Below are 26,535 nucleotides of genomic sequence, written 5' to 3' on the forward strand. Positions count from 1 at the left end.
TTGTGTGAGTTGCTTGTGAAATCACCATAAGTATCCAAGTTTTAATATAAACAATACTTCACTTTTATCATTTTTGTGTGGGTACCTGAAGTTATGTTCTTGTAGAATGTTTATTAGCCTTGATAACTTATTTGCAATTTACGGTCGTCACTCGAATATTTTATGAATTTAACTGTATTTTAACATTTTTTAGAAAAATAATTTAATAATACACAAAATAACCTTAGAAATTCATGGAAATTTATGGAGATGCAGCATATGTCCATATGCAATCCTAAAAAAATGGACTCAAGGAGGGCTAGATGATTACAAGATCTATGATATGTGTGGAATGGTGTCTTACACGATATCCGACGAAAATATTTGTTATCGACGTTCTCCGTGTCCGACTAGTTTCGGATTCGACACATGACTCCATACTTGTATCCGAGAACATCTATATTTGTATTAGTATTCGAAACAATCCGTATTCGAATTCAAATCCGAATAAAATATGAAAACAAATATGATTTCAGTGATATCCGTCCGTATTCGATTCGATTACACCCCTAACACATGTTAAAACTTTACTCTTGTGTCTTGGTGACGTTGGAAGCTATCTATAGCCCATTATATGTCTGGTGTGAGTAAGAAAAGAGAGAGACGACGGGCCTTGGTTAGTGTGATGGAAAGAAAAAAATTGTATTTTATTGATATGGTATCAAGATGAGTATTGTTGTTGGAAATAATGGTAGGTAAATAGAATATGTATTGTTGGATGTGTAGGTAAAGCGTAAAATAGATGGCATTGTTGCAGTTAGCCTAAAAACACAAAGATGTCGTAACTTTTTTCAAACTAAATATTTGCAGTCGAAAAAGGTTTCTAATATAGATATAGGGATGGCAACAGATCGGATTTGAATTGGATATTGCAAATATCCGTCCGTAACTATATCCGCGATTGCTACCAATATCCGTCCGCGACCGTATCCACGGGTAGAAATTTATATCTATGCCCGTACCCATCGGATTTCGGACGAGTTTTGGATATCCGTCGGGTATGACATACATAATCATTTATTCAACAATTTAATAGCATAATTAGTAAAATTTCTTTCCAATTCACCATCATACATAATTAAAACTTAATAAAAGAATTATTATGGGTCTACGAGCCTCGGTTAGGAGCACCAGAGCTTGAAATGGCCAGCCGTCGGTGGTGCTACGGTCTATGAGACTTGGAAGGGGCCACGAGGCACAACACAGGAAGCCATCAATGCTATAAGGGGCAACCAACAGTGGGACATTGTGAGCGTTAGGCGTGTAGTTTATGGTGTTAGGATTTGTTCTTTGCTATGTAATATGGACTAGGCTAAAAAATACTCTATGGGTCGATTTCGGGTATCCAGCAGATAAACCGTTGGTAGAAGGTAATATCTTAATCCGTGCCCGCCCGACTTCGGATCGGATTCGGATCTGACCTACAAGTCAAAACATGTATCCATACCCGGCTCCGTCAAATCGGATATCCGATGGATATCCAAATCTACGGGTCAAATTGCCATCCTAGATCTAAAGAAACATTGAGACATCTGAATGATTTATTTTCATTTATAATTTAATTAGACTATATTATTACTTATTTTAAACTTAGTACAAACACATTACTTCATTCATATTAAAATATTAATCGTTTTGCCTTTGATTTTTATGTTTAAATAGATGACAATAAATTTAGACATATATATAAAATAATTAAATCAATTATTGTATGAATTAACTAAAAAGATAAAACGAAATCTATTTTAGGACGAAGGAAGTAATATTTTTAATATAAAACTAGCTGAAGTTAAGAAAGTTTGGTATATTTCTTTTTGTTTTGGGGTTTTGGACGGAGGGTGACGAGAAGTTGGACGACATCCGCGGCTCTTGGCCTCGATCCACGCACCGTGCCGGCGCCGGAATACAACGACTTCACGTCTAGGCCTGGGCAAAAAGAACCGGAACCGAGGAACCGAACTAACCAAACCGAAGGAACCATTATGAAATTCGGTTCTGGTTTTTTGAGAACCGAAATAAATGAGATATTTTCGGTTCTGCACTCCAAAGAACCGAAAGAACCAAAAAACCCAAAAGTATTAGATTCAATTTGTTACATGTGTTTGTAACTTTGGATGTTGTGTTATCGACTTATGTTGAACCTTTAATCATACATGTATTATCTATGAAATTATGGTCATTGTGCACTTGTCGTTGTTTGTGGGGAGATGTTGCTGAAATTTCTCACAAAAAGTTGTCGTTATTCAGAATTTTAGAGTGACTGTTACAGTTCGTTTAGAACCGAGGAACCGAACCGAAAAACCGAGAACCGAATTAGTCGGTTCTGGTTTCTATCTTGCTATTTCGGTTCTAGTTTTTTAAGAACCGAATTTCTACGAGAACGGAGGAATCGAACCGAACGAAGAACCGAATGCCCAGTCCTGAATCACGTCTTCACCCGTGCTCGTGCGCTGCGCCCATCCCTTCCGCCTCCACGCTCCCCACGTGCACCGTGCACAGCACCACACAGCCAGGTCCCCATGGCGGCGGCGGCGGCGGTTGCGTCTGCGACGACGGCGGAAGACGAAGCGCGCCTGCTGCGCCTGGAGGAGCAGGCGGAGCACGGCGGCGGCGGCGCCTGGGAATACCTCTGCCTCGCCCGCCGGCTCCGCGCCCGCCGCCCCGCTCACGTCCTCCGCGTCGGCCTCGCCCTCCTCAACAACGCCTCCGCGCGCTCCGGCCTTGCCTCAGAACGTAACACGCCTTGCCTTCTCTTCCTTCCCCTGCCCCCTCGCTGATCCGCCACCCCAATTGGTAGATCGTAGATGCACAGATCTCGCCCCCCGGCCTCCCATCCCCGCCGCCACGATCCATCCATCTCTCACGCGCGGTGGATTTGGATTGCCCTGCTCAGCCCTTCTCGATTTCGCCCCTCAGATGCTTAGATCACGTCACGTCTCTGCGGGATCTCTCGCAGCCACTGTGATTTTGCTAGTCGAAATTGCGAAAATATGGCCGCGAGCTTGCAGCTTCCGCCCGCTGTCTCCACCCTAGGTTTCGGTCGTAAACGTGTGCCTGCTTTCTTTCGGTGCAGAGTGGACGCTCTACGAGCAGGTGGCCACGGCGGCCATGGATTGCCAGCGTCTCGATGTGGCAAAGGCGAGGTTTCTTCTGTAACCTTGTGACAGACAATGCTGCCTGGTTCAAGTTCCTGTTTTCTGATGCGTGGCGGCATGGCTTCTGAATCTAGTGGTCTTTTGATGGTTTTGCAGGACTGTATTGGAGTCCTTTCAAAACAATTTCCTGGGAGCACACGGGTTGGTAAGTGCAATTACTGAACTCAACTTCCGTGAGACCGTTGTGGTTCCTAAACATACTGTTCTTCAGATTAAGGTGGAATTTGGTTTAGTATAGATAAATAGAGGTTGATCAAGAATTTAGCTGACTTGACATTAAACTTCTGAACATATCATCTAGCGTTGGCCATATTTTTGTAAAACATAGATATGTTGGTTAAATTTAGATCTGCGCTGTATTCATATCATATCATCATGACAGTTGTCTCATCCCCGAAAAATACACCTGGCAAGTACAATCGAAGGCATCAAACGAACTTTATAGGTCTGGATGTTGGTTTATTTGAAGCTAAAGAAGTATGCATATATTCTAGATTAATGTATCAAGTACCAACACAAAATTGTAACTAATAGTTCAGTAGAAATAACGGCAATTGGATAGTTGGAGATTCAGGGTGATGTGATTCATCTAAGAGCAAAATTTCTGAATCATCTAAGAGCAATATCTCTGCCGGGTTATGCTTCCATGCCAGTACTTTGGCCAGTTTTCACCTTTTTTATATATTCTAAACTAAACTCAGTGAAGGTGTAATTGTTATTTTTGAAGTTAAAGTGTTAAATAACTATACATGTACTATATCTATACATGTAATTGCGCGTCATTTCATTGAGAGAGAAGATAGTACAACACAGGGGTATGAAATCCATGTCTCACTAAAAACAGACCACACTACACACTCAAACCGACTAGGGTGGGGAGCACTCAGGGGCGAACCCATGTTGGTCCCGGTGAGGGCACAGGCCCCAGCTCAAAATCTGTTAACTGGAGTTAGTAGACAATTTTTCACCTGTAGTACCCCATCTCAAGCAAATTAGAGGCCCTCACTCATGTACATATTCAGCTAAACTTCACATATGGTTAGAAGGAAATAATTGGATTTTTGCCACTCACCATGTTGTCTCCTTGTTATTTACCACTGTGTCTATGAATTGTGGATCCAGCTGGGTCTATGAAATGTGGGTCTGATGGCAATTTTACAAACCTGTTTCTTGCTGATGGCAAATATCAGAATCTCTCGGCTAGAAGTGTGCCCCAGCTTAGTTTTTTTGTCTGGGTCCGCCCCTGGGAGCACTCAAGGTCCTGCCCCTACACGGTTCCTGAAGCCCTACAGCTCCAGCAGCGCACCCTAACATACACCCATTAGCTATGGGCAGTAGGATAGTCCCAAACGCTGGGCTGGCCACATTGAACACAATTGTTTTTATGCTTCCAGATTCCCCAGGCCACCAAAATGACCAGAAAGTTGAGCCTTTTCTCTTTTGGAGCTTCCTTTACTGTTTTAGACTACCAGGAGGATTAACTTGTGCTGGTACTCTGGGAAATTAAATAAACAAGCCACAACTGCTGGAACAATCTGAACCAGACAATGGAGGAAGTGCTGAATTGTTTCCTCCTAATCACAAAGAGGGCAGACAGCGGGATGAGGGAGCCCACACATTGTCAACTGGTCAGCTGTCCAACAATGGGTTTTAAGGGCCAACCAAATGAATAATCTGCATCTAAGAGGGGCCCAGCTGTTCTAAAACCTCTTCCATGGAGCATATTGAATAGCCCCTAGGAAGAACCCACTATAAGCCATTGCACGATGTTTTTTAAGACCTTATTTAAAAAAAATCCTACGTTCTGCGTTACTTAGCCTCAGAGGAAATCTTATAACAAAACTAAGTATATTTTTAAAGTACCCCACGTGAAGGAGTCAATACATATATAATCAGTTTATGCTAATTCATTGCATAAGGGGTCAAATAAATTACTGTTCCCTTCATTCCGAATTGTAACTTTATAAGTCATTTCGTTTTTCTAGATACATAGGTTTTGATGCACACTTAAATATATATTACATGTAGATACATAATAAAACTATATATATTAAAAAACTGGATGACTTAAATTTTAAAACGAGAAAGTATGTGGTATGGAGTCCAATTTCAAAGCTAATCATAACACAGAACATTTCTATGGTCCGACAGTATCTCCCACACATACCTATACATAAATATTAGTGATATGTGTCTTGGCACAATATAGAGTTTAATAGTAGTGATATGTGTCTTGGCACAATATAGAGTGTAATACCAATACGAATTCAAAAGCATGGTGATTACGCAAAACGCAACAAACGGTACATCCCGTTGCAACACACGGGCTTGTTTGCTAGTAGTAATGTATATTTAAGTGACCAGAATTCCAGAGGTCTGCAGAAGCGGCGTTTCAATTCCCAGTCTTCATCGGACCGCGCACCGGTTCACGCTCGCCTGGGGCCGCGCGTCCAACACTGCTCGGCGGCTGGCCGCGTTTTCCCTGCTGATACGGTTACTGCTCTGGTGACGCCTGCAATCCAGTCGGTCTCTTCCTTAATGGCAGTTGATGCCTCGCTTCCGACGCGGATTGACCCAGCTGATGATGCCTCGTTTCCGACGCTGAGTGCTCCAGTTGATGCGCCAGCTCTCCCTGTTACTTCGGTTGTAGGGCTGGCGGCGCCTGGACCTGCCTCGTTTCCTGCGATGGAGGGGCCAGCTAATGTGTCAATGCTATTGGATGCTTCGGGTGTTGTGCCAGCGGCGTCTGGCCCTGTTCTCGTTGCTGTTAATGCTGCGGATTATCCCCATGAAGACTGTTCGGAGTCCCAAGAATCTGCTTCTGCGCCTATTCAAGAGAAGTGCGGCCATTTATGCTCGGCGGCTGGCAGACCAGATATTGTCCCAATTGATGTTGGGGTTAATGCGTTGGTGGCACCTGCTAAATCCTCGGTTTCTTCCTTAATGACGGTGGATGACTCGTTTTCGAGGTTGGGGGGACCAGTTGATGCGCCAGCTCTCCCTGATGCTTCGGTTGTAGAGCTGGTGGCGCCTGGGACTACCTCGTTTCCTGCTGAGGGATTGTCAGCTGCTGTGCCAACACTCCCTGTGGCCTCGGGGGCAGGGTCGGATGTTGGTCTGGATTCTGCGGATTATTCACGTTTGGATTGTTCGGCCATGATGAATTGCTCCCGCATGGGGTCTGCTGCGCCATTGGTTCGGCCTGATATCCTTCCTGGACCCTCTTGCCCTCGATACTGCAAGCCCATTCTGGTTTATTCTAGGAGGGACCAGAGTCTGCAACATGATTTTGATTCATTGGCTGATAAGTCTGCCCCTACCAGTGGTAATGTCAATGTCTGTGATGTTGTTAATTCCATGTCTTCGGAACTGCATTCCCCTGGCACGCTCAGATCCTCTTTCAGTAACAAGGTCGTGAAGGCAGCTGCCCACATTTTACCTGCTCCTCTGGAAGTCAGACCTGGGAACCCAATTTCTCCAGCTGTGCCTCCACGTCGTAGTAGGCGCATTGCTGGGATTGGTGTTGAATTCCAGTCTGCCTTCAGTGATAGTCAATTCAAATTTAAGAAGAAAATAATGAGAGCGCTGCAGGTGATTGATGAAAACGAAGGCATCAGTCAGGAGGCCCTGGATAATTATTGTAGGCTTTTTGAGCAGCCCCTCCCTCCATCTCATGTCCAGGCCCTTGCTGCCCTTTTCGGATGGACACCCCCTGGATTGGCGGTGTGTTGAGCGGCTGTTCATGCCTCTATCCTGTTGGTCGGGTTCTTCTTATATTTGTTATCATGAATCCTTCAAATATTGTGTGTTGGAATGTACGAGGCCTAAATTCTAGAGCTCGGCAAGACTCTGTTCGTAATTTGGTAAACTCCTTTAATGCTAATGTGGTGTGTATCCAAGAAACCAAGATGGCTGAAATTTCTATGCATACCTCCCTGTCTGCTCTTGGGAGTAATTTTGTGCACAAATTGTGTCTTCCCTCAGTTGGAAATAGTGGTGGGATTCTTGTGGCCTGGAGGAATGAAATTGGTTCAGCCAGCGCTTCTCGGGTGGATCAGCACAGCGTGTCAATTCAGTTTAGTCCAAGTGATCATCCTCCTTGGTGGCTGACTTGCGTGTATGGACCTCAAGGCGACAGTAACAAAATTCAGTTTATGCAAGAACTTCGGGATGTGAGATCTGCGTGTCCTGGCCCCTGGATTCTTATGGGGGATTTTAATCTCATCTACAGAGATGAAGACAAGAGCTCTGGCAATTTTAACAGACAGCTTATGGAGAGATTCAGAAGGTTTATTAATGATCTGGGTTTAAAAGAATTGGCTCTGCATGGTCGGAAATTCACTTGGTCTAATCGCCAAGATACGCCTACTCTCGTCAAGCTTGACAGAATGTTTTGCTCATCAGATTGGGAGCAGCTGTTTCCTAATTGCCTTCTGCAGAGTGCTAGCACCGATGGTTCGGATCATTGCCCTTTGCTCCTTGGGCTCCAGGTTTTAACACATGGTCGCAGCAGATTTCACTTTGAATCTCACTGGACAAAATTGCCTGATTTTATTACAACAGTGGAGGCTGCTTGGAATTCTGTTCCCTCCTCCCCTTGCCCTTTTGGAACCCTTTCCAAGAAGTTTGGAGCCACCGTCAGGCGTCTCCAAAGCTGGTCCCAAAAAAGGGTGGGTCATATCTCCTCTCAGCTTGGGATGGCACGAGAAATTATGCACAAGCTGCAGTCTGCTCAAGATCTCAGACCCTTGTCAGGGCTGGAAAATTGGCTGTTGAAGCAGCTTGATGGTCATGTTGTGGCCCTTTCAACCTTGCAACGTTCTATGGCTCGGAGCCGTTCTAGGATTACCTGGCTGGCTGAGGGGGATGCTAACACTGCCTTCTTCCACCTCCACGCTAAATACCGCAAGGGCAAGAATTTTATTGGTAATCTGTTATCCGACGATGGTTTAATAAAGTCAAGGCATGAGGACAAGGAGGAAACTATAAGTGATTTTTTTCACAAGTTGCTGGGCTGTTCGTCTGATCGAGCTCATACTATTGATTTGGATCATCTCCAAATTCCTTCCCATGATCTCTCTTCGCTGGACAGCCCTTTCACGGAAGATGAAATCTGGAAAACAGTCCTTTCTCTACCTTCAAACAAGGCTCCTGGCCCGGATGGTTTTACTGGGAAGTTTTATAAGTCGTGCTGGCATATTATTAAAGGTGATATTATGGCGGCTGCTATGGCTGTTTGGAATGGAAATCGGGGAAATCTGGAACTTCTCAATTCAGCATACATTATTCTTCTACCCAAAAAAGAGGATGTATGTCATGTCAAAGATTTTCGGCCTATAAGCTTGGTCCACTCCTTTGCTAAGCTTATTACAAAGCTTTTGGCAAATAGGCTGGCCCAACACCTGGATAATATGGTTTCGCAGAATCAGAGTGCGTTTATTAAAGGCAGATCCATTCTGGATAATTTCATGCTTGTGCAACAGACAGCAAAGTTGTTTCACCAGAAAAAGTGTGCAAGGATCCTCCTTAAGTTGGATATCACCAAAGCTTTTGATTCTGTCTCATGGCCCTTCCTCCTGGAGGTCTTAAAGCATTTGGGTTTCGGGCAAATTTGGTGTGATATTGTTAGCATTCTTCTTGCTTCTGCCTCTTCCCAAGTAATGCTTAATGGTAAACCAGGTAGGAGAATTATTCATAGACGTGGTCTTCGGCAAGGGGACCCTCTTTCCCCCATGTTGTTCATACTGGTTATGGATGTGCTAGGCTATTTAATTAAGGAGGCTGCTAATGATGGTTTGATGGTGCCTCTGTTAGAAAGTTCAGTTCATAACCGTATCTCTATTTATGCTGATGATGTGGTGATTTTCCTCCACCCGGTGCCTCTTGATTTAGTAATCACCATGGACATTATCAGGATTTTTGGGGAGGCAGCTGGGCTCAAAGTGAATTTGGCAAAGAGCAGCGTTTTCCCCATCCACTGTACTGCTGAAAATCTGGATACCATTCATAATCTGCTGCCATGCGTTGTTGCCAACTTCCCCTGCAAATATTTGGGGGTGCCTCTATCCTTAAAGAAGCTCGGCAGACAACACTTTCAGCCATTCATTGATAAAATTGCAGATCGTCTTCCCTGCTGGAAAGCTGACCTGTTGACTAGAGCTGGAAGACTGATTATTGTCCAGACTGTCCTGTCTTCAATGAATATCTACTTAATGATGGCCATGGACCTTCCTTCTTGGGTTTTCAAAGCAATTGACAAGATCAGAAGGAATTTCTTGTGGAGAGGGAGGAAAGAAGCTTTGGGAGGACATTGCTTGGTAGCTTGGAACAAGGTTACAAGGCCAAAAGAATTTGGAGGCTTGGGTATATTAAATCTGCGATTGATGAATTGGGCTCTTAGATTACGCTGGCTCTGGCTGGAAAAAACCGATACTGACAGACCTTGGGCATCCTTTAAAATAAATGCTCATCCTTCAGTAAAGGCCTTCTTCTCGGTAGCAATCTCCTCGGTGGTGGGCAACGGCAGAAACACTTTGTTTTGGACAGATAATTGGATCGATGGACAAAGTCTATGTCAGCTGGCCCCTCATTTGGTCCAGATGGTCTCTTCTAGGGCTAGAATGAGGAATGTCCACGATGCCCTCATCTCAAGGAGCTGGGTCCATGATATTAGAGGAGCTATCACTGTAAATGTTTTGTCTGACTTCCTCAAGGTTTGGGACCTCACTACAGACTGGGTCTTAACACCAGATCAGGAGGATAAACATTGCTGGAGGCTTTCAAGCTCAGGATTATATTCGGCCAAATCAGCATATACCGGTTTCTTTCTTGGAGCAACAACTTTTAAACCCTGGAAAAGGATTTGGAAATCATGGGCTCCAAATAAATGCAAGTTCTTCATGTGGCTCGTGGCCCACGATCGCTGCTGGACAGCAGATCGACTTGCAAAAAGAGGACTGCCTCACCCTCAATTTTGTATACTTTGTGATCAAGAGGAAGAAACGATAAACCACTTGCTGGTTTCCTGTGTTTTTTCTCGGGCTGTCTGGTTTCAGATGATGAAATCTGTTGGGTTGCAGCATCTTGCTCCTAACCCTGCGTGCTCCTCCTTTGAAGATTGGTGGGAAGGGGTTGCTGCATTTTCTGCTGGTCCAGTAAACACAGGGCTGCACAAGGGCTTGAACTCTTTGATCATTATTGGTGCTTGGGCCATCTGGAATCACCGCAATAGCTGTGTTTTTAATGGTGTGCAGCCTAGTCAAAGCATGGTCATCAATTGGGTCAAGGAGGAGGCTCATCTCTGGTATAGGGCTGGAGCCAGGGATTTATCTAACATCCTTATGCTCCAGTAATTTCAGTAATTTCAGTGGGTATTCTTTAATTTTAGTCTCCATGGTCACGGGAGTAGATGTCTTTTGTTGTTGTTGATGTTAATTCTCTCCTTCTCCCTATAGCCTAGTGTTTGTGGGTTCGTGTGGAGTTGTACGAGGTTTCCTTGCCTCACCCTTTCTTCTTAATATATTGATACGCAGCTCTCCTGCGTTTTCGAAAAAAAGTAATGTATAAAGGCAAAGTGATAAGAAAAAAAAAAACAATTGAATTGTTGGAGATCAATGGTGATGTGATCTAATGATTGAGTTGTTTAATTGTAGTGCACACAAAAAATTAAAAATAAATGTATACATCTATGACTCAAGTTCCTTTTTTTTAAAGTTCTATGTATGGAAGACTTGACAAGTTGACATCTGTGGTTCTTTGATGCTGGTATGATGGTTATCTCTCTTTATATGTTAAACCGACTGTGCCCTAAAATGTAGCCCGGCTAGAAGCTCGTCTGTTTGAAGCAAAAGGTGAATGGGCTGAAGCTGAAAGAGCCTACGCGCTAATCCTGGAAAACAATCCATTTGACCAGGTATGCCATAATGTGGTTCTGATGATGATTCTTGTTCTTCATGTTAAAGACTTGGTTTGCAGTAGTAGTGAATCTGCCTTCAATTTTTTTTGAACCTTATCTGATGCCATTTAATATTATGGTGAATGCTTTATGCGTTTGACAGATTGTCCACAAGAGGAAAATTGCTATCGCAAAAGCACAAGGTGGTATGTCGATAGTGATTGATTATCTCAATAAGTATCTGGAATTGTAAGTATCTGCATCCACTTTGTTTTAGGAGCAAGGTGTAGTACTGTAGTTATCTGTAATTTCCTTTTGGTGTAACACATCAACCCTTCTCTTTTATTAGGTTTATGGCTGATCATGATGCTTGGAGAGAACTTGCTGAAACATACAGTTCCTTACAAATGTAGGTTGTTCAAAATCAACTCTACGTAGTCTGCTAAATATGTATGCCACAATACTAAATTGTTTCCATTTCTTGTCAGGTACAAGCAAGCTGCCTTTTGTTATGAGGAGCTAATATTAGCCCAACCAACTATTCCACTATATCATATAGCCTACGCTGAGGTAGTACAAACAACTCAGGCTCAAAAGCAACTTCTCTGCAAAAAGGAATAGTTTTTTTTTTGCAATTATGCTTTCAAACAAAGGTCTTAACATCATAACATGATGTCAAACATCCAAAATCAAATAAAGCATGGCAAGTTATTGATGATATCCAGACAGGTCTGGACCGAAGATTGGTTTATTCAAGAGAATTTTAATTTAGTAAAATAGTGATATGCTGAAATAAAAGAAAGGTTTGATACAATATATCTTGTTGTTTCATGTGATTATGTTTCACAGTGATGACTTTAGATATGTATGTACTGTAATTTTCAATAGATACAATGCATTGCATCTTTGTAACAACTGCGAGGCATACAATTAATCTTAACTACTGGACTAACTTTGGTTCCACCAGCTACCCGTTTGCTGATGTTTTACCTGCGAGGCATACAATTAATCTTAACTAGTAAATATCTGTCATGCTTAGTTGTATTTCACATTTCGTTTGTGTTGTCTCTCCTATTTAGAGTCAATCCCGCTGTCCCACATTACGCAGTTACAATCAACATTCCGCTAAGCAAACCATAACTCTTTCTTGATTCAATGGGAAGCAAAATTGATTTTGTTCCGCGCCTGTATATTTAAAAACTTATCATACCGATTATTGAATAAACTTTTGTTGTGAAGGTTCTGTACACTATGGGTGGCTTGGAAAATCTCCAAACAGCTAAGAAGTATTATGCATCAACAATCCAGTTAACTGGAGGCAAGAATACAAGAGCCCTCTTTGGTGTATGTCTGGTAAGGAGATACTAGTGTAGGAAAAACTTGGATGTCTTAGTTGATTATTTCCTTTCTGTGTTATCCATTACTGATCCTGTCGCACACCAGTGTACTTCGGCAATCAATCAGTTGACGAAAGGAAGGAATAAAGAGGAAGAGGACTCGGAGCTGCAGAGCTTGGCTGCAGAGGTACTGCTGAAGAATTACAAGCAGCAGGCTCCATCAAAGGCGCCCCTTATCAGCAGCATGTTGAAGAACATGAAACTCAGCTGATACCAACCAGCTCCACACATTCAGAGTGGCCTGATTTGATAGATAGTTAAGTTAAATTGATGTGGCTTAATATATGCTTGTTTTTTTATATATAAAAAAATTGTGGCACCAACATTGTGCAAGGCTTAAAAGTAGATGCTCCCAAGGCCATGGGTTGTACAACACCTGCTTGCTTACCTCGAAATATGCATGGCTTCTTCAGTGGATGTTCTACTATATAGATCAACAAACCCCCGATTGTACTTGAGCACAAACAAAATTTTGAATCAGTCGCTGGTGAAGTTGTACGTGTTGATTTTCATTGGTACCTGACTATTGTGGTCTTTTAGATGAACCCTTGGCTTGGAACGTTTTATCTTTTTCGTTAAATTTCTAGGTTGTTCTTTGTTTTGATTGAAAATTTGGGCTTGAAATACGAGACGTATCCAAATGGACCTATCGTCGTATTGTACTGGGTAAAGATGTTCTCGATTGTTCGGGAGGCTTATCTTATTCCCCAAAACGGGTTTTTGTAGGACTAGTATTCCCCTACGTTCCAAAACAAACAAACTTGTATTATTAAAATAAATATATCTTTTCAGTTTTTGAAGTAAAGCAGAGTTATTTTAAAATTAAAATAAATATATGCTTCTTAGGATTTTTGGAGGAAATCAAAGGTACACACTATTATTTCAATACGTAACTAGTCGGTTGCCCGTGCGTTGCGACGACTTATAACAATACCCATATAAACTATCCACCAAAAAATTCAATATTTTTTATTTATTGTCTCCGCTCTCCGTATAATATTTTTTTTTTGATTTTGCTAACTGATGTTATTATTTACTTCATTTAATAGGTCTTGGTACAACACGACCAATGAAGTGAGCGATTAGAAGAGAGTTCACAGCGGCTGACTGAACAAACAGAGATTATAAAATAACATAATTCCACCATACAGAGACCAAATAAGAGAAAGTTTGTGATTTCAAGTTTCTAAAACAAGTCACATGAACTTAAACTTATAAAAAAATAGATTAAAATATGGAGTGATTGCTAAAGTTAGACATCAATAAAAACTGGATGCGCTTGATATAAATTCTACTACTTCGTAGCAATTACTAATATTTAAAACCAACAAATAACCTTTTATTTTACTGTTAGTTTGACAAATCATTGTTGCTTCATTGAATCCAGCAACCTCAAACATCATTGCGCTAATGTGGTCTCAGAAGCGACTGTCGGTGTTTTGGGTCCGACCGCACACCCGGGGTTGCCCCTCAAGGTGTTTTTAGGAGTAGGACGGTGTCAACGACTGTAGCAAAATGGTTCGCGCTGGTCGCACGAGGGACAATGGACAAGATTTGCAGGTTCGGGCCGCTTAGAAGTGCGTAACACCCTACGTCCTGGTGAGTATACGAGCGTGGTTACAATAGGGTTCTCTGGATTGAGGGCGCAGAGAGTTTATGTGGGTGGCTAAGTAGAACAGGGTCGATCGATCTGAAGGGGTGCCCCCTAGGCCTTATATACTCGGCCGTGGAGCAGTACATGTGATACGATAACAACAAGTAGCTAAAAGATAGTGAACCTCTTGAGTTTATCCCTACGTAACCTTCGCCGACTTATCCTCGCATGGCTCTGTTGCACGGGGGCTTCAGCGCGGGAAAGTCGGGTCTCTGTTGTGATTCATTCGTCCGACGTTGTGGGCCGCCTGGGTTTGCACTAATCAGTCTCACGTCTTCTTTGTTGGTTGTCTTTCCCTAGGCCCACGAAAGAATGACCTTACGAATTATTGGGCCCTTGGGCCTTTCGTGAGGCCTTTTACTTCTTTAGTGGACCCAGGGGATATCTATCCCCCACAAGCCCCCGATCTTTGGGTTGATTTAGAGGTAATCAATTCAAAGATCCAAGGTCTAAAAAATGACTTCCTGCTGTCTTCTCTGGCTCTGATCACTCGTCCGACCAAAGTTTGGTTTTGTGCTTGTGCCTTAGAGGTCGACATTTTGGATTGTAAGACTCCGGACTTCATTGGGTGCACCGGAGGTGCACCCAATGGGTGTAGCCCCCGACCTTTGAGTAGATTTTAGAAGATAATCTACTCGAAGGTCTTTTTCCCAAGGTTATCTCCATTCGCGCTCCTGCATCTCGGTTGAGGATTAGTCTTTTCAATCTTGCTCTACGCCTTAGAAGTCGGCGCTATATCGGTTTAGAATAATATTCCATGGGGTGCACCGGAGGTGCACCCAATAGGTGTAGCCCCCGACCTTCAAGTGGATTTTTTAAGGATAATCCATTCGAAGGTCTTCCTTTCGCTTGTGGAAACTGGCATGAGGCTATTTTGCATTATGCTTTGGAGGTCAGCATTATGTCATCAATATTTTGCTGCTAAGGTCAGCGTATATTTTGTCTTTAGCAGCCGAGTTTGCAATCCATCCATATCTTGCTAGGTAGTGCAATTTATTTGCTTCTGCAATTGATTGGACGTTTGACGGACGTTCTCTGTCTAGTCTTCACGTCGCTTCTGTCGGCCATATCTTGTACTTTGCTGGTTATATTTGGCTTTCCTCTGATCCTTACTGATATCTCATTTTTGTCTTGAGGTATTCACTGCGTGCCCTGCACGGATGTGACCGTTTGAAAAATATACTGATAATTCCTGGGCGTCCCCCCCCAATGGGTGTGGGCAAGGGACGGCTTGGTACGCTGAGTGTTTTAGCCGGTTGCCTCTGAGTAGTAATGCGATGGGACGGCTAGTGTAATCATATCCTTTGCGCTGTTGACTGGAGTCCCAATGGGTGTAGTGTTGCATGAAACGGCGTCCGCCGTCTGACATGTCTTCAGATGGGTGGAAGTGCTTATTGAATGCCTTGCGACTGTTCAGTGACCGCGGTTAGAAGTGAGCGGTTGCCTTTCCCTTCTATAAATAACCCCTTTGCTTCTCTGGTTTCTTCACATCTCTTCGCTGCTCCTTACTGCCTTCTTTTCTTCCCCTCTGTCTGCTTCCGCCATGGGCAAGAACAACAAGCGCAAGCGCGAGCCGACTCCTCCATCTGAGGATTTCGGTGACTCGGAATACTCGGAGGAGGAGTTCTCCTCCGAGTCCGAGGGGTCTCCGGCTCCCGTCTCTCCCCCGGCGTCGTCCGATGACTCGGACGACTCCCAGGGGATAGCCGCGGAGGTCTGGACGTACATCCGGGCCGTCGAGCGCTCCGGGCTCGAAGGCTCGGATGAGTCGGAGTACTCCTCGGATGAGGAGGACTCGGACGGCGGCGACGAGGGTGAAGACGACGACGACGACGGCGACGGTGACGGCAGCGGCAGTGGCGGCGGCGGCGACGGTAGCAGGGGCAGCACCAAGGGCGACAGCAGCAAGGGCAGCACCAAGGGCGGCAGCAGCAGGGGCAGCACCAAGGGCGGCGGCGGCGGCAGGGGCAGGGCCAGTGGCTAGACGCCACTGGTCTTCTTAGATGTTAGTATAGTTTAGTATATGTTGGGGACTTGTTCTCAAATGCTTAGAATTAAGAACAAGGCAACATAAAATGTTAAATGTTAATGTCCTTCGTCTATGAAACATTATTCTCTTTGAGAATAATGGATCCTGGACGAAGGTTGATAAAAGCATAATTACGAAGCTCGAACCTTCGTAATAAAATTCCGGTAAAGATTATAAAATGACATAAAATAAAAGATATAAGAGGAATAAATATGTCATAGATGAATTACATTGCATTTACTTAATATACAGAATCATTGAATACAATTATACCTTTGCCTTGGCAAAGAGTTGAATTCCGAGAGATGCGATTGCAATTAATCGAATGCCTGAACAGTAACGGAATACTGTTCACTATTTATAGGCACAGGACGCAGCCTGTGAGGAATTACAAGTATGCCCCTTATAAAAACTTACAACATTGACTCAGACCTTTATGGACTAAAAGGTCATTCTATCTTTAAGTCGGTTTGTATTGCCGAAGCTTTACGAAGAGGAACCTTCGGCTATCTTATACAAACAGCTTCATCCGAGGACCACTTCTTTCTATAAGACCTTCGGCGACGAAGCATAGACCCAACAGTAGCCCCTTTCGCGGTGCTAGATCGTTTTTCGTAACGAGCTTGATCTGTGAAAAAAGTTTCTTAAGCTTCGGAGCGCCGAAGGTCTCAAAAACACCTTCCCTGAGCTCGTTGTCGAGAAACGATTCAATCTCCCTGCGCGTAGCGGCCCCACCTTGCAGAGTTACTGTTCGGTCTCTGCGGTCCACCGTACAGCGAGTGCGAGCGGGTGTCCGCCTGGTGTAAAACTTCTGGCGCTTCGCCTTCTTACCTGCGGCACTATATAAACAGACGAGTAGGTGTGAAGTTACCACAGCATTTACTGCTATTTGCACTGTTTTGCTGCCAAAATTTTAACCGCCGCCGAAGCTTGTTTGTCGGAATCGAACGAAGCTCCATCTTGAAGCCTGCTTCGGAGGAAAAAAGTATTAAAGTTTCACAAGTTCATAGTTAAATGGCCAGAGTCCGTTCTACCGCTAGGGTTGAGCGTGAGGGGGACGAAACTGAAGCTTCGGAGACTGTCCCTATCTCCGAAGCCATGCAACGATCCGGGCTAGTGACTTCGGAAAAGATTCCTATTGATGATGCAGAACAAACAATCGCTGAAGCAGAAGGAGAAGATGCTGAGGAAACTGACCCCGAAGATGATTATCACCTTGCCACGCCAAGCAAACCCAGCCACTTGGACTTCGGGAAATCTACTGTTTCGAAGGCTGATTTGTCCAAGATGGTAAAGTCAGGCTATTTTACTGAAAATCAAAAGAAGCTATTACGCTTCGGGGGAGAAGAGACTACCCCAAAGCCGGAAAAAGATGAAATTGTTATTTTTAAGAGTTTCCTAAAGGCTGGATTAAGATTCCCCCTTCATGGGATTATTGCAGAGATATTGAAGAATTTCGGAATCTATTTTCACCAGCTAACCCCTAACGCTATCGTTAGGCTTAATGTTTATATCTGGGCACTCCGAAGCTAGGCGGTGGAACCGTTTGCGGACAGCTTTTGCCGAGTTCACGAACTGCACTATCAGACAAAGGCTAGAAAGGATGGATTACATGACAATTTTGGTTGCTATAATTTTGCTTATCGGAAAACTACGAAGTATCCTGTGATCAGCTACCGAAGCAAATGGGCGGCAGGGTGGAAATCGGAATGGTTCTATGTTAAGGTTGATGACGATAAGGAAAAACTTGTGCAAAGCCCACTTGCACTAATCTTCGGAGAAACCCGCCCCCAGTGCCACATGTTACCAGAGGGTCCGACTCAAAAAGCAATGTATGAATTCAAAATAATTGCAGAGCATATCAGTACAAGGGACCTGGTCCAAGAATTTTTGGCTTTCAAGGTTTTTCCTAGTGTAAAAGAGTGGGAAATGCCGAAGCTGAAGGGGGAGAAGAAAAAAGGTGAACTTGTACGTTTGCCTTACTACTTCAAATTTAAGAAATACTTTAAAACTCCTTGCCAAGAGTGGCTGGATACGATTGAAGTGATGTGCAACGAGATACTTGGCAATTATTCCAAAAAAGAAGATCAATTGATGACCGCAGCCTTCGGCACCCGTCCAAAACGAAGGCTGAATCGAGTGTTGGACGCCTTGGGCTTCGAATACCCAGACTACGAAAATCTGAACAAAGGTGCCGGAGGCCAAAAAAGGAAAAGAGGAACTGAAGCCTTAGACGAAGGTGAAAAAGAGCCAATAAAGAAGAAAATTCCGAAGAAAAGGAAGGCTTCTTCTCCGAAGCAACAAATATCCGAAGCAGAAGAAACCCCCGCATCACCTTCTGCTGCTATTGTTGAGGAAATTCTGAAGGTAATGACTGAATCCTTACCTGCGAAGCTAAGTCCACTGGGTCCTCAACTGACAAAGTTTTTTCAGAAGGACAAGGAGCCCGAGAAATCGAGGAAAACAATCAAAGCAAAGAAACAAAGAATTATTACCGTGACAGAGGTAATTGACAAAACGCCGCCAAGAGCTTCGGCCCAAAAAATACAAGCGGCTGCAGAAGAGGCAGATATTGAAATTGCACCTTCGGAGGCTGCAGCTGCCGAAGCTGCCTCAGCTGAAGATTTGAATTTGGAGAGCACAATTGAACATATTGACCAAATACTGCTAGACATGGCTGCAGAAGAAGCTACCACTGCTGCCGAAGAGACCGTGACCGCAGCGTCAAAGAAAGGAAAAGAAATTGCTGATGAAGCTTCAGAAAACGAAGCTTTCGCGTTCCAAAACTTAGTTGGAGAACATCTATCAAAAGCTGAAATAGAAGAACTTAAAGAGTATGCCAAATCCTGTGGATACAAACCTGGGGCACTCCTCTTCGGAGGCGTTGATGATGAGAAATTAGAGTGTATTCGAGACCAAACAGGGGCCAAAGTTATCAGCACTCTGTCCAAGAGTATTGGATTCCCGAAGCTAGAGACAGACATCAGCCGCTACCGACGACAGCATGTCGTTGGTAGTTTATTTTACTCCAACTTCAAGGTGAATAACTTGTCCCTTAACTTTTATTGCTTCTAATAAAAACATGTCTGACGAAGGTTGTGTTCGTGTAGAGTATGCTATTGAGCAAAGCCTTGCAAATGCAGCAAGATCTTGAAGATAAAAAGCATGAAGTTATAATTGGAAATTTGGAAAACAAAATAAAGGAGCAATCAGATGCTTTTGAGAAAAAGAACTTTGAGCTCCAAGCAACCGAAGGTTTACTGGCGGAAGCTGAAGCAAAAATATCAGAACTGAACACGAAGCTTCTCCGCCAGTCTGAGCAGTTCGAACGAGAAAAACAAGATCTCAACGCAAAACTTGAAGCCGAAGCTCAGCAAAATTCGGATTTGAGAAAACTACTGACAAGTCTTCAAGAAAAATGCTTGGAATTTAGCAACAAATGCATTCAACGATTAAGAAAGATTTTTTACTCAGTTGGAGCCAGCAGTGAAAAATTCACCCCCTCAGCTGAAGATCTACCGAAAACCTTCGAACATATTGAGGGGGAGATTGACGAGCTCAACGAAGTCATAGCTGGGCATGGTGACTTTTGTGCCTGGGTGGCTTCTCGAGGGACTGCTGCAGCCTTCCTGAAGGCTGGCTGTGATCATGGGAAGATTGTCAATAGGCCAAATTTCACTTTGTCACCATCAATCCTGGATGACATCCCTGATCTCGCCCGAAGCATCTCGAATCGATTTGTAAAAATGATATGGACAAAAGGTGGTCGAGAGAAAGCTGGAGACGAAGCTCGTAGTCACCTTGAACCAGTAAGAAATCATACCTTATGCTTACTTTTTCTTGTAAGCTTGATTTTGATTTACAACAACCTTATTCATGTAGGATGACGAAGCCGAAACCGAAGATCAAGAATGACGCCGAAGCCGAAGCTCCTTGGGGATTAGATAGTAGTCTGTAGACAGTACTTGAAAAACTTTTGAGATAACTTCTGTAAATGTAGCCAAAACTTGTGTTTAATGAATTCTGTTCATACCTTGTTATATATCCTTGTCCTTCCATTGATGTATGAGAAATGCTTTGATGTGGACGAAATTTCCTTTTGAGCCGAAGGCGAAAAAACACCTTCCCTTCTTTTCGTACGCAGCGAAGCATAGAAAACAACATTTTCCTTTCTTCTTTGTGCACGAAGCTCTTTTTTCCCTTTCTTTTTTTTCTCTTTTTGTCGAAGCAACCATTTATGCGATGAAGATGATTATCCTACATATGCCTAGATGAATGTTTATGAATGCAAATGCTATGATGTAATGTGATGTGCAAATGAATGGCCAAACACGTATCCGAAGCTATATTCATAGCCATTATTTTCTTAAAAACAATCACACCTCAGCTCTGCATTCCCTTAGGAACGACTTTGGAGCTTCTTCGCCTTTACTTTTGGCGGAATCAGCGTTGACTTTTCGCTGTAAGCTCTGCATTCCCTTAGGAACGTCTTTGGAGCTTCTTCGCCTTTACTTTTGGCGGAATCAGCGTTGACTTTTCGCTCTAAGCTCTGCATTCCCTTAGGAACGTCTTTGGAGCTTCTTCGCCTTTACTTTTTGGCACTCGATGGTGCGCTCTCAGCTTTTACATTTACATTCTTTGGGGGATTTTGCTCTTATAGAACTAAAAAAGGAAATTACATATGCTGGCCCTATTAAAAACCTTTCTCCCCCTTTGGAAAGGAAAAGGGTGCCATGAAAGAAAAAATAAATAAAAAATATGAAAAATTACATCGAATTATACATAATATCGCCGAAGTTCATCCGCATTCCAAGACCTAGGAATGTCGTTGCCGTCCATATCCTTCAATCTGTATGAACCGGGTCTTGACGAAGATGCTACTAAAAAAGGTCCGTCCCATTTCAACTGCAATTTACCCACTGTTTCTGGATTGGCCACCCTCCGAAGCACCAAGTGTCCTGGCTCAATATTTTTTAGCCGAACCTTTCTATCCCGCCATTTGACTGTTTCAGCTTGATATTTATTGATATTCTCCACGGCTTGCAGTCTGATCCCTTCTAAAGCATCTTTTTCTATAGAATAAGCAGCTTCGGAATCTGACTCTGCCGAAGCTACTATCCTTATTGAACCGGTTTTAGCTTCCTCTGGAGTTATTGCTTCGTCACCGAATAACAACTTGAATGGAGTGAAGCCTGTAGACCTTGATGTTGTCGTGTTGTGGCTCCACACCACTTTGGTTAACTGATCTGGCCATTTTCCTCTGGGTTGATTGAAGATTAACTTCATTATTCCTGTCATTATAATGCCGTTGGCTCTTTCAACGAGTCCATTTGACTCCGGGTGCCTGACTGATGCAAAATGAATCTTCGTACCAATTTGGTTACAGAAGTCCCTGAAAGCTTCGGAGTCAAACTGTGTCCCATTGTCCACAGTGATGGCCTTTGGCACCCCGAAACGACAAACAATATTCTGCCAGAAAAACTTTTGGACGGTGGCCGAAGTTATTGTGGCTAAAGGCTTCGCCTCAATCCATTTAGAAAAATATTCCACAGCTACTACAACATATCTCAGGTTCCCTTGGGCCGGTGGTAACGGACCTAACAAGTCAAGGCCCCACCTTTGCAATGGCCAAGTGGGTTGTATGAGCTGTGTTAAGGACGAAGGTTGTTTTTGATCTCTTGCACATTTCTGACAACCTTCGCACTTTTGAACCAATTCTGCTGCATCCGAAGCTACCTTCGGCCAATAGAACCCTTGGCGGAAAATTTTTCCAAGTAACGGCCTAGATCCGATGTGAGATCCACACAGGCCTGCATGTATTTCTTTCATTAACTCTATACCTTCGGTTCTGGATAAACATTTGAGCAACGGAGCACAAACTCCATGTTTGTACAGCTCCCCTTCTATCATGACATATGGACGAGCTCTTGCCTCTATCCTCTTGTTATAAGCTTCGTCATCTGAAAGGAATTTACCCTGAAGGTAAGAGATGATCTCGGTTCTCCAATCTTCGCTAAAAACAGGAGATATATTAAGAACTGCTCTTTCAAGAAGTTCCACCGAAGGTGCTTTTATTGTTTCGAAGAACACATCCGAAGGTAAAGGCAGCCCCTGTGCTGCTGACTTAGCTAGCAAATCAGCATGCTCATTTTGTCCTCGAGGGATATTTTTGACAGAAAACCCTTCGAAGGAAGCTTCAACTCTTCGAACCATATCCAGATATTTTTCAAGCTTCGGATCCTTAGCCTTGCAACTTTTGTCAATATGACCCGAAACAACCTGGGAATCAGTTTTAAGTATGGCCCTTCTGATTCCCATTGCTTTTAACTTCCGAAGACCTAGAATCAATGCTTCGTACTCAGCAATGTTATTTGTGCAATTAAAATCAAGCTTTGCCGCATAACAAGTTTTGACTTTGGAAGGTGAAACCAACACAGCAGCCGCTCCTGCTCCGAAGGTTCCCCAAGATCCATCACAAAACACTGTCCAGGCTTCGTTGTCTTTATTCGTTTCCTCCTCCTGAGCCCCTGGCGTCCAATCAGCAATAAAGTCTGCCAGCGCCTGTGACTGAATCGAAGATCTATGAACATATTCAATACAAAATTCATTGAGCTCTGCAGCCCATTTTCCAATCCTTCCAGTAGCTTCTCGGTTCCTCATGATATCCTTCAGAGGTTGTGATGAAGGAACAATTATGTTGTAAGCTTGGAAATAGTGCCGAAGCTTCCTGGAGGCCATCAAGACAGCATACAATACCTTCTCCAGCTCTGTATAATTTTTCTTTGACAAACTAAGAACTTCGGATACAAAATATATTGGGGCCTGCCTCTTGACTTGACCATCAAGCTTCTCCTGGACAAGCGCTGCACTTACCGCTGAGTGCGAAGCTGCCACATATAATAACAAAGGAGCCCCTGGCATTGGTGGAATCAATGTTGTTAGATCTATTAAATACTGTTTTAGCTCTTCAAAAGCCTTCTGCTGGATTGGTCCCCATTGAAAGACTTCGGCTGACTTCAGCACTTCGAAGAATGGTAAGTTTCTCTCTGCTGATCTGGATATGAATCTATTGAGAGATGCCAATCTTCCTGTCAATCTTTGAGCCCCCTTCTTTGTAGTTGGTGGCTCCATCCGAAGTATAGCTTCAATTTTACTTGGATTAGCTTCAATTCCCTTTGTTGAAACCAAGCATCCAAGAAATTTCCCCTTCTTCACCCCGAAGACGTATTTTTCTGGATTTAATTTTAAGCCGGCTTGCCTGAAACTGGCGAAGGTCTCCTGCAGATCAGCAATATGATTCTCCTGCTTCGTGCTTTTGACAATGATGTCATCAACATAAGTTAGCACATTTCTGCCTATTTGAGATTGGAGAACCTTCGCAGTCATTCGGCTGAAACTTCCTCCAGCGTTTTTGAGCCCCTCAGGCATCCGAAGATAGCAATATGTGCCACTTGGAGTTATGAAGCTAGTCTTCGGCTCATCTTCCTTCTTCATCCAAATTTGGTGATAGCCTGAATAGCAGTCTAACAGACTCATGAGCTCTGAAGAAGCTGCTGCATCAACTAAAGAGTCTATCCTTGGTAGTGGGAATTCATCCTTCGGACAAGCCTTGTTAAGATCTGTAAAATCGATGCACATTCGCCACTTGCCATTGGCCTTTTTTACCATAACAGTGTTAGCCAGCCATTCTGGGTACTTCACTTCTCTGATAACTCCTGCACTGAGGAGTCTTTTGACTTCGTTGCGAGCACCTTCGGCCTTATCATCTGACATTTTCCGAAGCCTTTGCTTTCTGGGTCTGAAGGATGGATTGACATTGAGCGAGTGCTCAATAATATCCCTATTAACTCCGCATAGATCATTGGCTGACCATGCAAAAACATCTTTGTTATTGAACAAAAACCTTATCAAGGTTTTTTCCTGCTCTTCGGATAATTGAGAGCCTAACAGCACCTTCTGCTCTGCTATGTCCTCACATAAGAGCATAGGCTTCGGCTGATCTGCTGAAGCTGCTTTCTCCCTTCTGAATTTGTACTGTTCACAAGCTTCAGCTCCATCTATGTTATGGATTGCTTTTGAGTCAGTCCAATTGCCTTCGGCCCTTCTTGCAGCTTCCTGACTTCCATGGATAGCAATGGGTCCCTGATCCGAAGGTATCTTCATGCAAAGATAGGCAGGATGAAGGATTGCTTCAAAGGCATTGAGAGTACCACGACCAATAATTGCATTGTAAGGGTATTCCATGTCAACAATGTCAAACACAACTTGCTCAGTTCTAGTGTTGTTGATGAACCCGAAGGTCACTGACATGGTGATCTTGCCCAGTGCTACTATCTGTCTTCCTCCGAAGCCACAGAGAGGATGTGTAGCATCATGAATCTTATCTTCTGGCTCTTGCATTTGTCTGAAGGCTTTAGCAAATATGATGTCAGCTGCACTGCCTGTGTCAACCAAGACATTGTGGACCAGAAATCCTTTGATAACACAAGAGATAACCATGGCATCGTTGTGTGGGTAATCTTTGAGCTGAAGGTCCTCTTGGGAGAAGGTAATAGGAATGTGAGACCATCTTGACTTGATGAAGGGTCCTTGCACCCCAACATGCTGTACCCTTCTCTGTGCTTCTTTCTTCTGTTTCTTGTTAGCTGGCTCTGAGGACGAGCCACCTGTGATCGGGAGCACCAGCTTCGGGTCCGAAGCAGCTCCAGCTTGGACGTTGAACGAAGCCATCAGCTCAAAAAGTGGAAGTGAGTTCACCGGAGGTGGGCGCCAATGTTGGGGACTTGTTCTCAAATGCTTAGAATTAAGAACAAGGCAACATAAAATGTTAAATGTTAATGTCCTTCGTCTATGAAACATTATTCTCTTTGAGAATAATGGATCCTGGACGAAGGTTGATAAAAGCATAATTACGAAGCTCGAACCTTCGTAATAAAATTCCGGTAAAGATTATAAAATGACATAAAATAAAAGATATAAGAGGAATAAATATGTCATAGATGAATTACATTGCATTTACTTAATATACAGAATCATTGAATACAATTATACCTTTGCCTTGGCAAAGAGTTGAATTCCGAGAGATGCGATTGCAATTAATCGAATGCCTGAACAGTAACGGAATACTGTTCACTATTTATAGGCACAGGACGCAGCCTGTGAGGAATTACAAGTATGCCCCTTATAAAAACTTACAACATTGACTCAGACCTTTATGGACTAAAAGGTCATTCTATCTTTAAGTCGGTTTGTAATGCCGAAGCTTTACGAAGAGGAACCTTCGGCTATCTTATACAAACAGCTTCATCTGAGGACCACTTCTTTCTATAAGACCTTCGGCGACGAAGCATAGACCCAACAGTATAGTTAGAATAATGTAGTAGTAATTAGTGTAGTTTTAGTAGTAGTAATAATGTAGAGTAGTATAGTGTAGTTCAGTAGTAGTAGTAGTAATGTAGAGTAGAAGTAGGGAAGTACCAACTCGTGAAGAGTTGGTTTGTAAACTCGTTAACTTCCCTTTAATGAAGAACTGTTGTTGATCCCCCCTTTTCGATGACTTGTCATTGCTTTTCTTGAATGTTGAACTGATTCTTTTGATATAGTAGAAACAACGCCGAGCGATTGTGAAGATTGACATCAGTGTTTTGGAAGTAACACCAAGCAATCGAACACAAGACCAACGTTTTAGAGGCAATGCCGAATGATAGAAGGTCAGCATCGGCATTTTAGAAGTAATGCCGAGCAACAGAATACCGGGTCAGCGTTTTAGAAACGACGCCGAGTGATTGAAGGTCGGCGTCGGCATTTTTAGAAGTAATGCCGAGCGATTGAACGCGTGGTCGGCGTTTTAGAGGCAACGCCAAGTGATTGAAGGTCGGCGTCGGCATTTTAGAAGTAATGCCGAGCGATTGAACACGTGGTCGGCGTTTTAGAGGCAGCGCCGAGTGATTGAAGGTCGGCGTCGGCATTTTAGAGGTAATGCCGAGCGATTGAACACGTGGTCGGCGTTTTAGAGGCAGCGCCGAGTGATTGAAGGTCGGCGTCGGCATTTTAGAAGTAATGCCGAGCGATTGAACACGTGGTCGGCGTTTTAGAGGTAACGCCGAGTGATTGAAGGTCGGCGTCGGCATTTTAGAAGTAATGCCGAGCGATTGAACACGTGGTCGGCGTTTTAGAGGTAACGCCGAGTGATTGAAGGTCGGCGTCGGCATTTTAGAGGTAATGCCGAGCGATTGAACACGTGGTCGGCGTTTTAGAGGCAGCGCCGAGTGATTGAAGGTCGGCGTCGGCATTTTAGAAGTAATGCCGAGCGATTGAACACGTGGTCGACGTTTTAGAGGTAACGCCGAGTGATTGAAGGTCGGCGT

At 43.6% G+C, this 26,535-nt stretch overlaps 1 protein-coding gene across 2 annotated transcripts; it reads left to right on the forward strand.

Moving 5' to 3' along the window:
* The first annotated feature begins 2,255 nt into the window (after nt 1-2,255).
* Nucleotides 2,256-13,005, forward strand: LOC100381916 (Tetratricopeptide repeat protein KIAA0103). 2 transcript variants are annotated; one of them, XM_035958719.1, is made up of 9 exons: nt 2,256-2,772; nt 3,113-3,182; nt 3,291-3,339; nt 11,012-11,106; nt 11,252-11,337; nt 11,438-11,497; nt 11,577-11,658; nt 12,328-12,441; nt 12,532-13,005. In XM_035958719.1, exons 1-9 carry the CDS (start codon nt 2,450-2,452, stop codon nt 12,694-12,696), a joined length of 1,044 nt encoding a protein of 347 aa, XP_035814612.1. In that variant the 5' UTR covers nt 2,256-2,449; the 3' UTR covers nt 12,697-13,005. The 2 variants fall into 2 exon arrangements, with proteins under 2 accessions (XP_035814612.1, NP_001168164.1); NM_001174693.1 differs by having other exon boundaries at nt 2,437-2,772; nt 3,113-3,177; nt 12,532-12,997.
* The last annotated feature ends 13,530 nt before the right edge of the window (nt 13,006-26,535 follow it).

The sequence above is a fragment of the Zea mays genome, chromosome 5 (genome assembly GCF_902167145.1).
Source record: "Zea mays cultivar B73 chromosome 5, Zm-B73-REFERENCE-NAM-5.0, whole genome shotgun sequence".
In the NCBI taxonomy this organism is placed as follows: Eukaryota; Viridiplantae; Streptophyta; class Magnoliopsida; order Poales; family Poaceae; genus Zea; species Zea mays.

Excerpts from the sequence above, each read along its gene's own strand:
- LOC100381916 (XM_035958719.1), top strand. The coding sequence starts at position 2,450 with ATGCCCAGTCCTGAATCACGTCTTCACCCGTGCTCGTGCGCTGCGCCC. Across the intron at positions 11,338-11,437 it reads CTCAATAAGTATCTGGAATT|GTTTATGGCTGATCATGATG; the intron begins GTAAGTATCTGC and ends CTCTTTTATTAG. Across the intron at positions 12,442-12,531 it reads CCCTCTTTGGTGTATGTCTG|TGTACTTCGGCAATCAATCA; the intron begins GTAAGGAGATAC and ends GTCGCACACCAG.